Source organism: Tachysurus vachellii, chromosome 9 (assembly GCF_030014155.1).
Source record: "Tachysurus vachellii isolate PV-2020 chromosome 9, HZAU_Pvac_v1, whole genome shotgun sequence".
Lineage (NCBI taxonomy): Eukaryota > Metazoa > Chordata > Actinopteri > Siluriformes > Bagridae > Tachysurus > Tachysurus vachellii.
The window spans coordinates 25348003-25364295 of record NC_083468.1 but is presented as its reverse complement, the minus strand read 5'-3'; the positions used below and the strand labels follow the sequence as shown (position 1 = coordinate 25364295).

General features: G+C 42.6%; 2 protein-coding genes across 2 annotated transcripts; both read right to left on the bottom strand.

The window, feature by feature from the left end:
• Positions 1 to 1355: 1355 nt before the first annotated feature.
• On the bottom strand, positions 1356 to 4245 carry LOC132851155 (vomeronasal type-2 receptor 1-like). The gene is made up of 6 exons (XM_060877793.1): positions 4157 to 4245; positions 3779 to 4061; positions 3100 to 3672; positions 2655 to 2777; positions 2352 to 2475; positions 1356 to 2263 (listed from the first exon to the last, which is right to left on the bottom strand). The coding sequence occupies exons 1-6, from the start codon at positions 4243 to 4245 to the stop codon at positions 1356 to 1358; spliced, it is 2100 nt and encodes a 699-aa protein (XP_060733776.1).
• Positions 4246 to 8870: 4625 nt separating this feature from the next.
• Positions 8871 to 14948, bottom strand: LOC132851154 (extracellular calcium-sensing receptor-like). Its single transcript, XM_060877791.1, has 8 exons — positions 14860 to 14948; positions 14482 to 14764; positions 13804 to 14376; positions 13359 to 13481; positions 13057 to 13180; positions 12070 to 12968; positions 9566 to 9819; positions 8871 to 9147 (listed from the first exon to the last, which is right to left on the bottom strand). The coding sequence occupies exons 1-8, from the start codon at positions 14946 to 14948 to the stop codon at positions 8871 to 8873; spliced, it is 2622 nt and encodes an 873-aa protein (XP_060733774.1).
• Positions 14949 to 16293: the final 1345 nt, after the last annotated feature.

The window sequence follows — 16293 nt, the reverse complement described above, 5'->3', positions numbered from 1 at the left end:
GTTTTTTTTTTGCTATACTGCAATTGGGTCCGCTTCTGTTCCACGTCATGACAGAAGATTCCGCCGCATGGAGACCCAGCAGGATGGCTGTAGCTCGGACCGGCTTTTTGTGGGAGTATTTTTTTTTTTTGTTATATGATTTTTTCCCCCCTGAGGGACGCCGCCCCGCTTCCGGTTTCTCAACGGGGGGCGCCGCCTCACTTCCTGGTTGCAGGCCATGTTGCCAGCCCGAGGTTTGTTTTGTTTTTCGGTGTCCTGTGACATCGCCCCGCACCTGTCCGGTGGGGGGCGTCGCTTCACATTTGGTTTCCGTGGAGGATGCCGCCCCACTTCCTGTCTGCGGGGGGTGTTGCAGGCCCGTGTTTTGCCCCGTATTTTGGATTTTTTTCTGTGGACTTCTCTGTTCTGTGGAGAATTTTTTTTTTCCTCTCCTGCCCGCCCTCCCTCCCTCCCTACCTCCCTTTCCGAGAGGTGGGTCTGGCCGTGGAGCGTTCGGCCCTTCAGCTCGGCTGTGGACGTCACTCGGCCCTTCAGCTCGGCTGTGGACATCGCTTGGCCCTCTCTGGCTGTGCCGCCGTGTGCCTTGCTCCCCCCACCTGCCTCGCCGTGTGCCTTGCTCCCCCCACCTGCCTCGCCATGTGCCTTGCTCCCCCCTCCCGGACCCGTCGGGACTGTCTGGACGGATTGGCGCATCACGAGCCACGCCTGGGGGGGGCTCTGTTAGGACTCTGCCCGGACTCTGGCCACGTGCATTTGTTTATGTTCTTCGTCATGTGTCTGCCCCGCCCCTTGTCTCTTCCTGCCCACTTCCACACACCTGTTTCCCATTGTAATTACCTTGTCTATTTAACTGTGCCGTGTTGCCTTGTGCAGCGCGGAATATACTGTTGTCTGGTCCTGTCTCTAGTCCGTGTGTTATGTTTCGTGTCTTATTTGTTATTAAACCCCGTTTGTTTTTGCCATCCTGCCTTTGGGTCCGCTTCTGTTCCGCGTCATGACATCTACAGCCTGTATGTTAAATAATTTTATATTACAACTAAACCATTTTTTAAATTGTGAGCTTTTTTTTATTTGATGGTGATCTGGGCAGTGTGAGGATTATAAAAACAAATCAATTAAACAAGAAAATAATTTAATTTAATAACTTTAATGATTTAGTAACTAATACATTTCAAGAGCCTCTCAGTACATTCAGATTCTATATTATATTAGAGTATGTTGAGCGTTATAAAAACAATTTGTCATAAATTGTAGTGTGTGTGTGTGTGTATATATATATAATGTGCATGTAAGAACACTGTATATTTGACAACAGGTAAAATTCTTTTAAGAGCAGCACTGTGTAAAACTTACAATTAATTAACCTTTGTATTTTTTCCCATTACATGTTTTCTTGTATTTCTCTCTGGCTTGATTAAAATGATGTAACATTTTGGTACAAAAATGCATATCAGTAGGCCAAAAGCTGAAGACAAAATTGCAAATATTTCTACAGCTACTGTATACTTTCCAGGAGAGCTGACATAAGCTGGAATAAATGTGATCCAAACTGCACAGAATATAAGCAAACTGAATGTGATGAATTTGGCTTCATTAAAATTATCAGGTAGCTTTCTGGCTAAAAAGGCCAGGACCAAACAAACTATAGCAAGAAGGCCAATGTATCCTAGAACGGCATAAAACGCAGCATCTGATCCTGTGTTACATTCTAAAATTATTTTTTTACTGCGTTGCTCAATAACTCTATCTGGGAATGGTGGTGCAACATTTAGCCACAGGATACAAATAATTATTTGAACTGCAGTGCATGAACACACAATGGCCCTTTGCTGAGGTGGTCCAAACTTTCCTGCCACATTGTTCCCAGGTAATGTTGCTTTGAAGGCAGTTACCACAACTATAGTTTTCCCCAGCATACAGGAAATACAGAGTGCAAAGGCAATGCCAAATGCTGTGTGACGCAACATGCAGGACCAGACTGTTAGCGCACCAATGAATGTGAGTGGACAGAGGAAGCAAAATATAAGGGAAAGAAGTAAAAGTAAGCTCAGCTCAGAATTATTTGCTTTAACTATTGGCGTGTCTCTAAAATGTATGAACACCATCAAAATAGAAAAAGTTAAACAAGCACCAAGTACTGACAGAGCCATAAGAATAATTCCCATGGTTTCAGTGTATGAAAGAAACTCTATTATTTTCATGATGCAGCTGTCTTTTCTTTCATTAGACCAGTACTCCTCAGGACAGGTGATACAATCTGTTGCTCCTAAAGTAGACATAAATGACATGGTGAGAGATGAGTGATTGTTAGTGTAATTATTTCAGCATTAGTAGTTAGCAGGCCACTTCACCTGTTGTATTTGATATAGAGCCATCAGCACATGGGATACAGTCAAAGCAGCACAGAGGTAAACCTTTAATTTGTGCTTTTCTTGTGCCTTGTGGACAGATTTCTGAGCAAACAGCTTTTGGAGTCTGGGAGAGAGAACATATTAGATGACTATTAAAATGAATGAAAATGCCTTTTTTTAGAAAGAACATATGAATAATACTACCAAATTTCCAGTGCTCCAGACTATGTTGTCTTCATTAATCACAAGTACATATTGTCCATTTTCAGATGTTCTGAAATGACCAACTGGAATATGCTGCACTTGACCGTCTCTCAGCTGCCAGTTTATGATTTCATATGAGGCAGGTGGATCTCCGTTCTTGTCAAAGAACACTAGCTCTCCAAATGCATCCACAAAATGTACATTTTTCAACTGCTCAGTTACCTTAGAAACAATACAACACAATTAATGAAATGTTTTTAATTATAAGCTTAATTAGTACATCAAAGCAGTTTAAACTCACTAGATTTGGGGTAAGCTGTGAAGCATTAAGACACTGTCCTGAGAAATTGCTTTCAGGCCTTTTACAAAACATTCCTTGGTGTAGGGCATGTGCAATAGCATACACTCCTTGATAGACATTATATGCTATTCTAAGTTGTGATACATCAAAAAATTTGTTTGTATAATCAACTACTTCTTTTCCTGAGCACATTTTAGTGGCATTACTTGAATAATTGATTTTAGACGGAGGTCTACAGCCCACCAATGTTTCCCAGAAATCACTGACAAAACTTGATTCTGAATCTTTATAAGGGCTGATATCTTTGAGAACTGTTCCCAGTTTGGGTATATCCATCTTTCGGACCACAAGTCCTAATGTTCCTCCAAACGATTTGAACATTTCTGGCGTGGAAAGACTGGCTGCAGTTACCCAGGCTTCACTTCCAATCCACTGTATTCCTGTAATGTTCTGTTTTACCACTTCTTTCATTAAAGGATCAATATCTCTCTCTGATGCAAATGCAAGAATTACTTTTATAGTTGACTGCTTAATCAGTTCAGCAATTTCAGAGATTTTACTTCGGGGATATGTTCGCAATACTGTGCGAACAAATGCAATACAAACTCCATGAGACTCCACTTCCTTTCTGAATGCTGATATCCCATTAAATCCATAATCATTATCAGATTGTATAACTCCAATCCATGTCCATTCATATTGTCTAACAAGGAAGGCCAAAGCCTTTGCTTGGTAGTAATCACTTGGTATTGTTCGGAAAAATGTAGGATATTTTCTTTTGTCACTTAGACATTCACATGTTGCAAAATAACTCATCTATTCAGGTACAAACAAGTTATTTAATTAAATTCATTAGTTATATAATTCATCAATGTATTGTATAATGCTCATACTATTAATGAAAAGATGTGTTTTGTATTACCATAGGTATTTTAAATGGTCCAACTGCACCGGCCACTACTAAAGACTGGGTAGTGGCTGATTCAGCTATAACAGCTAATATGGGAGGTGGATGACATTGAGAGCCGTTTTGCTCTGATGTGCTCATGAAAGTAAGCGCAGCTCTCAGAACATTAGTAGGAGAGGAACAAGAGTCCAGAATTATATATCCCAGGGAAATGTTGGGAAGCAAATGATCATCCTGATTTATTTCATCTATTGCAAACATCATGGTCCTCGTCCATCGAAAAGCTCGTAAGCCAAATCTGTGGAAATCATTAGGTTAATAAACAACACAACTGTAAAGAGGTTCATAAACTAATGTTCGTTTATAATTTAGATTAATATTATTTAAACTTACCCATCACATTTTGCCAGTTGTGGTTTTTTATCAAATGAATAAAGTATACTCTCCTCTTTAGAAGAGACTGGGAAAATGCCACCTATCATAATGTCTCCTTCCTTTAACAAGCTTCTCACTTCAAACTTAGCTAGCAATTTACATGCAAAGCCTGTTGACATACAGAGAAGTAAACAAAGATAAAGTATATTAAGCATGCACATGTTTGGTCAGGAAACTGAAGAGCACAAGAATGAGCCCTCCTTGTTTTATAGATAGTGCATGTAATGGGTTGGCACTTAGAGGTGTGTCAACTTTGTGATATTGATTTTTTTCTTAGAGAGAAGGGAGAAAGGTTTTTCCCCTCTTGGAATTATTCACGTTTAATATTACATTGCCCACACCCTATTTTCCCTGGACAGGCTCAATGTCCACCTCAAACCTGACCAGATTGAAGTAGTTATAAAACATACATTTATAAAAATAATAAAAAGAGATGATAAGATATATACAGTGATATCTTGAGATATGAGTGCTTTGACATACAAATTTTTTGAGATACGAGCTGTGATTTGACCAAATTTTTGCCTTGAGATACGAACAATTTTTTGAGATACGAGCATCCGAGCCAACACCGCTGAAACAAAGATCCCCAACAACCACGTGTGCTCTGTTTCCCCCGCCTCAGCTTCCCGCGTCTCACTCAGTTACTGTTTGTGTAGCTCGCTTTGTGAGTTGGATGTACTCATATTTTGTGCTTATATTTTGCGTACAGTACAACTTTATCGCATTTAAAACCATGGGTCCTAAGAAAGTGAGTGTAAAGGACAGTGCTGTTGTTATGACACGGAACAGAAGCGGACCCAAACGCAGGATAGCATAAATAAACAGGGTTTAATAACAGAAAACACGAAACAGGACGCAGACTAGAAACAGGACTTAACCACAGTAGATGCCGCGCTGTACGAGGCAACGCGGCACAGTTAAATACAAAAGGACAATGACACAATAAGGATCAGGTGTGATGACAGGGAGGAGCAGACGAAGGCGGGGCAGACACGTGATGAGAAACATAAACAAACGCACGTGGCCAAAGTCCGGGCAGAGTCCTTATAGAGCCCCCCCAAGGCGCGGCTCCCGACGCGCCAATCCGTCCAGGCAGTCCCGACGGGTCCTGGAGGGGGGAGCAAGGCACACGGCGAGGCAGGTCGGGGGAGCAAGGCACACGGCGAGGCAGGTGGGGGGAGCAAGGCACACGGCGAGGCAGGTGGGGGGAGCAAGGCACACGGCGGCGCAGCCAGAGATGGCCGAGCACAGCCGAGCTGAAGGGCCGAGCGACGTCCACAGCCGAGCTGAAGGGCCGAGCGACATCCACAGCCGAGCTGAAGGGCCGAGCGACGTCCACAGCCGAGCTGAAGGGCCGAGCACAACCCCCGATGCACCTCGGCCAGACCCACCCCCAGAATCCAGGAAAGGGAGGGAGGGAGGGCGGGCGGGAGGAGAAAAAAATCCTCCACAGAACAGGGAAGTCCACAGAAAAAAAAAATCCAAAAACAGGGCAAAACACGGGCCTGCAACACCCCCCGCGGACAGGAAGTGGGGCGGCGTCCTCCACGGAAACCAAATGTGAAGCGATACCCCCCACCGGAAGGTGCGGGGCGATGTCACAGGACACAAACCTTTGGCTGGCGACATGGCCTGCAACCAGGAAGTGAGGCGGTGCCCCCCGCGGAGAAACCGGAAGCGGGGCGGCGTCCCTCACCGAAAAAATGCGGACCGATGTCACCAAACGCGGCAAGTCCGGGGGGGGGAATCAAATAAGAAATGAAAAAAAAGGTACTCGCAATCAGCCGGTCCAGGTTGGCGCTATCCCGCTGGGTCCTAAAGTGGCGGCATCTTCTGTTATGACACGGAACAGAAGCGGACCCAAACGCAGGATAGCATAAATAAACAGGGTTTAATAACAGAAAACATGAAACAGGACGCAGACTAGAAACAGGACATTAGAAACAGTAGATGCCGCGCTGCACGAGGCAACGCGGCACAGTTAAATACAAAAGGACAATGACACAATAAGGATCAGGTGTAACTACAGGGAGGAGCAGACGAAGGCGGGGCAGACACGTGACGAGAAACATAAACAAATGCACGTGGCCATAGTCCGGGCAGAGTCCTTACAGCTGTGAAGAAGAAGATGATGTCTATTAAATTAAAACAGGAAATCATAGAAAATAGGTATGCAAGTGAAAGACTTGGCAATGCAGTACCAGTGGAATACATCAACGATATGCACAATTATGAAGCAGAAGGGCTTAAATGCAAATGATCATCCTGATTTATTTCATCTATTGCAAACATCATGGTCCTCGTCCATCGAAAAGCTCGTAAGCCAAATCTGTGGAAATCATTAGGTTAATAAACAACACAACTGTAAAGAGGTTCATAAACTAATGTTCGTTTATAATTTAGATTAATATTATTTCAACTTACCCATCACATTTTGCCAGTTGTGGTTTTTTATCAAATGAATAAAGTATACTCTCCTCTTTAGAAGAGACTGGGAAAATGCCACCTATCATAATGTCTCCTTCCTTTAACAAGCTTCTCACTTCAAACTTAGCTAGCAATTTACATGCAAAGCCTGTTGACATACAGAGAAGTAAACAAAGATAAAGTATATTAAGCATGCACATGTTTGGTCAGGAAACTGAAGAGCACAAGAATGAGCCCTCCTTGTTTTATAGATAGTGCATGTAATGGGTTGGCACTTAGAGGTGTGTCAACTTTGTGATATTGATTTTTTTCTTAGAGAGAAGGGAGAAAGGTTTTTCCCTTCTTGGAATTATTCACGTTTAATATTACATTACCCACACCCTATTTTCCCTGGACAGGCTCAATGTCCACCTCAAACCTGACCAGATTGAAGTAGTTATAAAACATACATTTATAAAAATAATAAAAAGAGATGATAAGATATATACAGTGATATCTTGAGATATGAGTGCTTTGACATACAAATTTTTTGAGATACGAGCTGTGATTTGACCAAATTTTTGCCTTGAGATACGAACAATTTTTTGAGATACGAGCATCCGAGCCAACACCGCTGAAACAAAGATCCTCAACAACCACGTGTGCCCTGTTTCCCCCGCCTCAGCTTCCCGCGTCTCACTCAGTTACTGTTTGTGTAGCTCGCTTTGTGAGTTGGATGTACTCATATTTTGTGCTTATATTTTGCACAAATATTAGATTTTTATATTAGATATGCACAATTATGAAGCAGAAGGAGTCGATTATGGGTATAACGCCAGCCAAGGAATTTACAATAATTTCAAAGCTCCGGAGCTCCATACATGAAAAGATGGAGAAATTGATGATGGTGTGGCAGCTTGCAGGAGATACCGTGATGGAGGGTATCATCTGCGAGAAGGCACAAACAATTTATGCAGATTTGGTGCAGCAGAACCCAGGCACTTCCACGGACGAGGCACCAGAAGAAAAAAAGCCAGACAGGGCTGGTTTGAGAATTTTAGAAAAAGAACTGGCATTCACTCCGTCATCAGGCATGGTGAGGCAGCAAGTTCGGATGTGAAGGCAGCTGAGGACTACGTCCAAACTTAACCACTTTGGAAAAAGTTTGGACGTAGTCCTCAGCTGCCTTCACATCCGAACTTGTGAAGAAAATGCTGAGTAGGACTTACATACCGCAGAGGAGAAGAAGATGCCAGGCCACAAACCCATGAAGGATGGGCCAATGCGAGCAGCGACTGCAATATCAAGCCGCTGCTTGTATACCATTCGGAGAACCCCAGAGCTTTTAAATCACATAAGATTTTAAAAGAAAAACTACAGGTTATGTGGAGGGCAAACCCAAAGGCGTGGGTCACTTGGCAGTTCTTCATGGATTGTTTAAACCTGGTTTTTGGCCCTGCTGTTAAGAAGTATCTCCTGGAAAATAACCTAACCCTTCAAGCCCTTCTCGTCCTCGATAACACACCTGCTCACCTCGAAGACGACATTCTTGATGAGTTCAATTTTGTGAAGGTACTCTACCTCCCACCCAACACCACTCCTATCCTGCAGCCCATGGACCAGCAGGTGATATCGAATTTCAAGAAGCTCTACACCAAGCACCTGTTCTGCCGCTGCTTTGAGGTTATGGAGAGCACAAACCTCACCCTTCGAGAGTTCTAGAAGGACCACTTCAACATTGCAATATGCCTCAAAATTATTGATATGGCATGGCAGGGCATTACCAAGAGGACCTTGACCTCTGCTTGGAAGAAGCTGTGGCCTGAAGCAGTGAATGAGAAGGACTTTGAAGGGTTTGAACCAGAATCAGTAGTCTCTGTCACCTCAGATGAGAGGCCTGCCTCTAGGCACTGGTCCCCCTCAGGGGCCAGACCCAAAGCTTCCACATCTACGGGTTGCATTGTAGGATTTTTCCCCTGCACCTGAGAGAGGAGATCCATCGGGAACCTCCCAAGGAGTGCTGTTCAGGAGTGAGACTATGTCCGTGAAAAAAACTTCAGAGGGCCAATGAGGGGCAACTAGGAGAAGGTTGACACGGTCATGGCGCACTCTGGCTAGGACTTGCCAGAGCAGAGCTACCGGGGGAAAGGAGTACAGACAGAGGATCAGCCACATCCATACCAAGGCATCCAGTCACTTAGGGGCCGGATGAGAGAGGGAAAAGCACAGCGGACAGTGGGTCAACTTCTTGGAGGTGAACAGATCAACTTCCGCCCAGCCAAAAATCTGCCAAATTCATTCCACCACGTGGGGGTGGAGACACCACTCCCCGGGCCTCAGCACCTGCCTCAACAGGAAGTTTGCCTCCTGATTTACATGCCCTGGAATGAAAAACACTCTCAGTGAAAGGAACCTGGTCTCTGCCCAGAGCAGAATCTGCTATGCCAACCTGAACAGAGGGGCGCAAACGCAGACCGCCCTGATGATTGATATAGGACACCACCACAGTGCTGTCTGTATGTACTAAGACATGGCAGACCCTGAGGTGTGGGAGAAAGTGTTTCAATGCTAGAAACACAGCCCACATTGGCAGGCAATTTATGTGCCATGAGAGATAGGGGCCCTCCCATAGACCCTATGCAGTGCGGCCATCCAAGGCCGCTCCCCAGCCCGAAAGAGAGGCATCCGTCGAAAGAGTCCTGTGATGGTGACACGCTCCTAGTGTGGGACCTAAGGCCAGAAACCAGGGTCTTTTTGCAATGGTGATGCAATGGTGCCAGGGCAGCATCCATGCACTTTGTAAACGTGTGTGGTGAAAGGGCTAGGCCAAAAGGAAGAACACAATACTGGTACACATTGCCCCCAAAAGCGAACCTGAGGAACTTCCTGTGCTCTGGCAGAATGCCTATGTGAAAATAAGCGTTTTTGAGGTTGATCGTCACAAATCAGTCTTTGGACCTGATCTGGGACACAATAACCTTGAGTTTGAGCATCTTGAACTTGTAAGTCTTCAGTGTACAGTTCAGAGCCCACAGGTCCAAAATCGGACGCAGCCACCCGTCCTTCTTGGGAACAATGAAATATCGGATGTTAAAGCGGGAGTCCCGCTCTGGGAGGGGAAGATGCCCTATGGCCCCTTTCCTCAGGAGCGAGAGAAGTTCCTCTTGGAGGAACACTGCCTGGTGCCTGCCAACGATCGTGGGCAACACACCCTGAAAACACAGAGGACTAGACAGACAGGACAGACAATTGACACACATACATAGAACGCTTCCTGAAGACAAAGAAGCTGGAGTAATGTGACGTAGATGCCCTTATACGGACTTACTGGCATGCATTCACTTCATTACGTGTCCTTTCCGAGCCATTAAATTGGCATGTGTGCAAACAGAGCTTCAGACACAACTTTCTCACAGAAGCATTCCCATAGCATCAGCCCTGATGCAGCTTCGAGTTCCCTGGAAAGGGAACTAAAACATTCATTACATCATAATTCTGGGTGGCCTTATCAGGACCTTGGCATAATTATTGACTTACTCAGTCACTCCCTCACTCATTTTCTACCACTTATTCGAACTACCTCGGGTCAAGGGGAGCCTGTGCCTATCTCAGGCGTCATAGGGCATCAAGGCAGGATACACCCTGGACGGAGTGCCAACCCATCGCAGGGCACACACACACTCTCATTCACTCACGCAATCACACACTACGGACAATTTTCCAGAGATGCCAATCAACCAACCAGCGCATGTCTTTGGACCGGGGGAGGAAACCGGAGTACCCGTAACAAACCCCCGAGGCACGGGGAGAACATGCAAACTCCACACACACCCTGGAGGTGTGAGGCGAATGTGCTAACCACTAAGCCACCGTGCCCCCATTATTGACTTAATATTATTTAATTATTGGATTATTGACCAGTCTTTCATTTAAAGCTTATGTAGCTAATATTACTAGGATAACTTTTTTCTATAAGATAAATATAATATAACTACAAAATGCAGAAAATGATGAAAAAGTAGTTCATGCTTTTGTGCAGGCTAATACAGGCTAAGTTTCTCTGACAAAAACCTGTAGTCATGGGATAGCTTTCTAAATCTTCAGGACTTAGACACAGTCTCATTGTTTGCTGTATTTTGTGAGTAGTGTTTTCTTAGATCTGGAGTGTTATAGGAATAGACTGTAACATATAACTTGTAAAGACAACGCAAGGACACAACTGTGGACAACAGTGCACAACTGTGTTAGAGATATGAATCTATGAGAAGCTGGTGGTGAACACCTACAGAAGTGTGCATTTTTCATTTATAAAAATGGGACATCCTTGCAAACTCTGTCATTGACAGCTTAAACAACTCCCTGCCTGAACACCAGGGTGACATTCTGTCATATTTGTTTATGTCTTGTGCCATGTGTCTGTGTATTTGTTTTGTGCTCAGTTGTGTTTGCCCCACCCTATCCTTAATCCGTCCCTGCCTCTGCACACCTGTTCCTTGTGTTTCATTGATTGTCCCCTCTACTTATATTTATGTTGTCTTGGGTGGGCTATTGGCTGAGTCCTGTGTGTTGTCCTGTCTCCTGGTTTCCGTTTTGTTTTTCAGTTGCCATGTCTTCCCTACTGCTTGCCTTGTGCTTGTAGTTTTTGTTATTTAATTTTGAAGACAACCCTTTCTCTGACACTCTAGGATGAATACTGCAGCGGTCCCTGTAATTGTGCAAAATTTTATATTGTCCATGGTCTGTACTGTATGTCAAACTATTTTACATTACAACTAATTGTGAAAAAGGGGGCACGGTGGCTTAGTGGTTAGCACGTTCGCCTCACACCTCCAGGGTTGGGGGTTCGATTCCCGCCTCCACCTTGTGTGTGTGGAGTTTGCATGTTCTCCCCGTGCCTCGGGGGTTCCTCCGGGTACTCCGGTTTCCTCCCCCGGTCCAAAGACATGCATGGTAGGTTGATTGGCATCTCTGGAAAATTGTCCGTAGTGTGTGAGTGCGTGAGTGAATGAGAGTGTGTGTGTACCCTGTGATGGGTTGGCACTCCGTCCAGGGTGTATCCTGCCTTGATGCCCGATGACGCCTGAGATAGGCACAGGCTCCCCGTGACCCGAGGTAGTTCGGATAAGCGGTAGAAAATGAATGAATGAATGAATGAATAATTGTGAAAAAAAAACTTTGATGTTGATCTGGGCAGTGTGATAAAACATTATAAAAAAAATAGTAGAACAAGAAACTCATTTAATGTAATAACTTTAATGATTTAAGGCCTAACTGGGACTTACAGGGTGAATGACTGCATAGCCCATACATTTAAATATTGTATATTAGAGTATATTGAGCTTTATAGAAGCAATGTGTTGTAAATTGTAGAATAAATAATGTGCATATAAGAACACTGTATATTTGATGAGGAGTCAAAATGTTTTAAGAGCAGCACTGTGTAAAACCTACAATTAATTAACCCTTGTATTTTTCCCCATTACATGTTTTCTTGTATTTCTCTCTGGCTTGATTAAAATGATGTAACATTTTGGTACAAAAATGCATATCAGCAGGCCAAAAGCTGAAGACAAAATTGCAAATATTTCTACAGCTACTGTATACTTTCCAGGAGAGCTGACATAAGCTGGAATAAAGGTGATCCAAACTGCACAGAATATAAGCAAACTGAATGTGATGAATTTGGCTTCATTAAAATTATCAGGCAGCTTTCTGGCTAAAAAGGCCAGGACCAAACAAACTATAGCAAGAAGGCCAATGTATCCTAGAACACTATAAAAAGCAGCATCTGATCCTGTGTTGCATTCTAAAATTATTTTTTTACTGCGCTGCTCAATAACTCTATTTGGGAATGGTGGCGCAACATTTAGCCACAGGATACAAATAACTATTTGAACTGCAGTGCATGAACACACAATGGCCCTTTGCTGAGGTGGTCCAAACTTTCCTGCCACATTGTTCCCAGGTAATGTTGCTTTGAAGGCAGTTACCACAACTATAGTTTTCCCCAGCATACAGGAAATACAGAGTGCAAAGGCAATGCCAAATGCTGTGTGACGCAACATGCAGGACCAGACTGTTAGCACACCAATGAATGTGAGTGGACAGAGGAAGCAAAATATAAGGGAAAGAAGTAAAAGTAAGCTCAGCTCAGAATTATTTGCTTTAACTATTGGTGTGTCTCTAAAATGTATGAACACCATCAAAATAGAAAAAGTTAAACAAGCACCAAGTACTGAAAGAGCCATAAGAATAATTCCCATGGTTTCAGTGTATGAAAGAAACTCTATTATTTTCATGATGCAGCTGTCTTTTCTTTCATTAGACCAGTACTCCTCAGGACAGGTGATACAATCTGTTGCTCCTAAAGTAGACATAAATGACATAGTGAGAGATGAGTGATTATCAGTGTAATTATTTCAGCATTAGTAGTTAGCAGGCCACTTCACCTGTTGTATTTGATATAGAGCCATCAGCACATGGGATACAGTCAAAGCAGCACAGAGGTAAACCTTTAATTTGTGCTTTTCTTGTGCCTTGTGGACAGATTTCTGAGCAAACAGCTTTTGGAGTCTGGGAGAGAGAATATATTAGATGACTATTACAATGAATGAAAATGCCTTTTTTAAAAAGAACATATTTATAATACTACCAAATTTCCAGTGCTCCAGACTATGTTGTCTTCATTAATCACAAGTACATATTGTCCATTTGCAGATGTTCTGAAATGACCAACTGGAATATGCTGCACTTGACCATCTCTCAGCTGCCAGTTTATGATTTCATATGAGGCAGGTGGATCTCCGTTCTTGTCAAAGAACACTAGCTCTCCAAATGCATCCACAAAATGTACATTTTTCAACTGCTCAGTTACCTTAGAAACAATACAACACAATTAATGAAATGTTTTTAATTATAAGCTTAATTAGTACATCAAAGCAGTTTAAACTCACTAGATTTGGGGTAAGTTGTGAAGCATTAAGACACTGTCCTGAGAAATTGCTTTCAGGCCTTTTACAGAACATTCCTTGGTGTAGGGCATGTGCAATAGCATACACTCCTTGATAGACATTATATGCTATTCTAAGTTGTGATACATCAAAAAATTTGTTTGTATAATCAACTACTTCTTTTCCTGAGCATATTTTAGTGGCATTATTTGAATAATTGATTTTAGATGGAGGTCTACAGCCCACCAATGTTTCCCAGAAATCACTGACAAAACTTGATTCTGAATCTTTATAAGGGCTGATATCTTTGAGAATTGGTCCCAGTTTGGGTATATCCATCTTTCGGACCACAAGTCCTAATGTTCCTCCAAAAGATTTGAACATTTCTGGTGTGGAAAGACTGGCTGCAGTTACCCAGGCTTCACTTCCAATCCACTGTATTCCTGTAATGTTCTGTTTTACCACTTCTTTCATTAAAGGATCAATATCTCTCTCAGGTGCAAATGCAAGAATTACTTTTATAGTTGACTGCTTAATCAGTTCAGCAATTTCAGAGATTTTACTTCGGGGATATGTTCGCAAGACTGTGCGAACAAATGCAATACAAACTCCATGAGACTCCACTTCCTTTCTGAATGCTGATATCCCATTAAATCCATAATCATTATCAGATTGTATAACTCCAATCCATGTCCATTCATATTGTCTAACAAGGAAAGCCAAAGCCTTTGCTTGGTAGTAATCACTTGGTATTGTTCGGAAAAATGTAGGATATTTTCTTTTGTCACTTAGACATTCACATGTTGAAAAATAACTCATCTATTCAGGGACAAAAAGATATTTAATTAAATTCATTAGTTATATAATTCATCAATGTATTGTATAATGCTCATACTTTTAATGAAAAGATGTGTTTTGTATTACCATAGGTATTTTAAATGGTCCAACTGCACCGGCCACTACTAAAGACTGGGTAGTGGCTGATTCAGCTATAACAGCTAATATGGGAGGTGGATGACATTGAGAGCCGTTTTGCTCTGATGTGCTCATGAAAGTAAGCGCAGCTCTCAGAACATTAGTAGGAGAGGAACAAGAGTCCAGAATTATATAACCCAGGGAAATGTTGGGAAGCAAATGATCATCCTGATTTATTTCATCTATTGCAAACATCATGGTCCTCGTCCATCGAAAAGCTCGTAAGCCAAATCTGTGGAAATCATTAGGTTAATAAACAACAAAAATGTAAAGAGGTTTATAAACTAATGTTCGTTTATAATTTAGATTAATATTATTTAAACTTACCCATCACATTTTGCCAGTTGTGGTTTTTTATCAAATGAATAAAGTATACTCTCCTCTTTAGAAGAGACTGGGAAAATGCCACCTATCATAATGTCTCCTTCCTTTAACAAGCTTCTCACTTCAAACTTAGATAGCAATTTACATGCAAAGCCTGTTGACATACAGAGAAGTAAACAAAGATAAAGTATATTAAGTATGCACATGTTTGGTCAGGAAACTGAAGAGCACAAGAATGAGCCCTCCTTGTTTTATAGATAGTGCATGTAATGGGTTGGCACTTAGAGGTGTGTCAACTTTGTGATATTGATTTTTTTCTTAGAGAGAAGGGAGAAAGGTTTTTCCCCTCTTGGAATTATTCACGTTTAATATTACATTACCCACACCCTATTTTCCCTGGACAGGCTCAATGTCCACCTCAAACCTGACCAGATTGAAGTAGTTATAAAACATACATTTATAAAAATAATAAAAAGAGATGATAAGATATATACAGACATATCTTGAGATATGAGTGCTTTGACATACAAATTTTTTGAGATACGAGCATCCGAGCCAACACCGCTGAAACAAAGATCCCCAACAGCCACGTATGCTCTGTTTCCCCCGCCTCAGCTTCCCGCGTCTCAGTTAGTGTTTGTGCAGCTCGCTTTGTTAACACTTGTGTAAAACAGTGCTCGTATTTTGTGCTTATATTTTGCGTTTATTACAACTTTATCGCATTTAAAACCATGGGTCCTAAGAAAGTGAGTGTAAAGGACAGTGCTGTGAAGAAGAAGATGATGTCTATTGAATTAAAACAGGAAATCATAGAAAAACATGACCAGGGTATGCAAGTGAAAGACTTGGCGATGCAGTACCAGTGGAATACATCAACTATATGCACGATTCTGAAGCAGAAGGAGTCGATTATGGGTATAATGCCAGCCAAGGAAATTACAATAATTTCAAAGCTCCGGAGCTCCATACATGAAAAGATGGAGAAACTGATGATGGTGTGGCAGCTTGCAGGAGATACCGTGATGGTGGGTATCATCTGCGAGAAGGCATAAACAATTTATGCAGATTTGGTGTAGCAGAACCCAGGCTCTTCCACGGACGAGGCATCAGAAGACATTTAATGCCAGACAGGGCTGGTTTGAGAATTTTAGAAAAAGAATTGGCATTCACTCCGTTATCAGGCATGGTGAGGCAGCAAGTTCGGATGTGAAGGCAGCTGAGGACTACGTCCAAACTTTTTCCAAAGTTGTTGAACCCGACGGATACCCCAGCAAGTCTTTAATTGTGACGAGACAGGGCTTTTTTGGAAGAAAATGCTGAGTAGGACTTACATACGGCAGAGGAGAAGAAGATGAGAGGCCAAAAACCAATGAAGGATGGGCCAATGCGAACGGCGACTGCAAGATCAAGCCGCTGCTTGTATACCATTCGGAGAAC

What these genes read in the sequence shown, in the direction of transcription:
- LOC132851155 (XM_060877793.1), bottom strand. Translation starts at nt 4,245, where the DNA reads ATGATAGGTGGCATTTTCCCAGTCTCTTCTAAAGAGGAGAGTATACTT. An exon ending in GACCATTTAAAATACCTATG is followed by an intron (nt 3,673 to 3,778) that starts GTAATACAAAAC and finishes GTACCTGAATAG; the next exon opens with ATGAGTTATTTTGCAACATG. An exon ending in GTGATTTCTGGGAAACATTG is followed by an intron (nt 2,778 to 3,099) that starts GTGGGCTGTAGA and finishes ATTGTTTCTAAG; the next exon opens with GTAACTGAGCAGTTGAAAAA.
- LOC132851154 (XM_060877791.1), bottom strand. Translation starts at nt 14,948, where the DNA reads ATGATAGGTGGCATTTTCCCAGTCTCTTCTAAAGAGGAGAGTATACTT. An exon ending in GGCAGCTGAGAGATGGTCAA is followed by an intron (nt 13,181 to 13,358) that starts GTGCAGCATATT and finishes TCTCTCTCCCAG; the next exon opens with ACTCCAAAAGCTGTTTGCTC. An exon ending in TAATGGGGAAAAATACAAGG is followed by an intron (nt 9,820 to 12,069) that starts GTTAATTAATTG and finishes CTGTGTTTTCAG; the next exon opens with GGTGTGTTGCCCACGATCGT.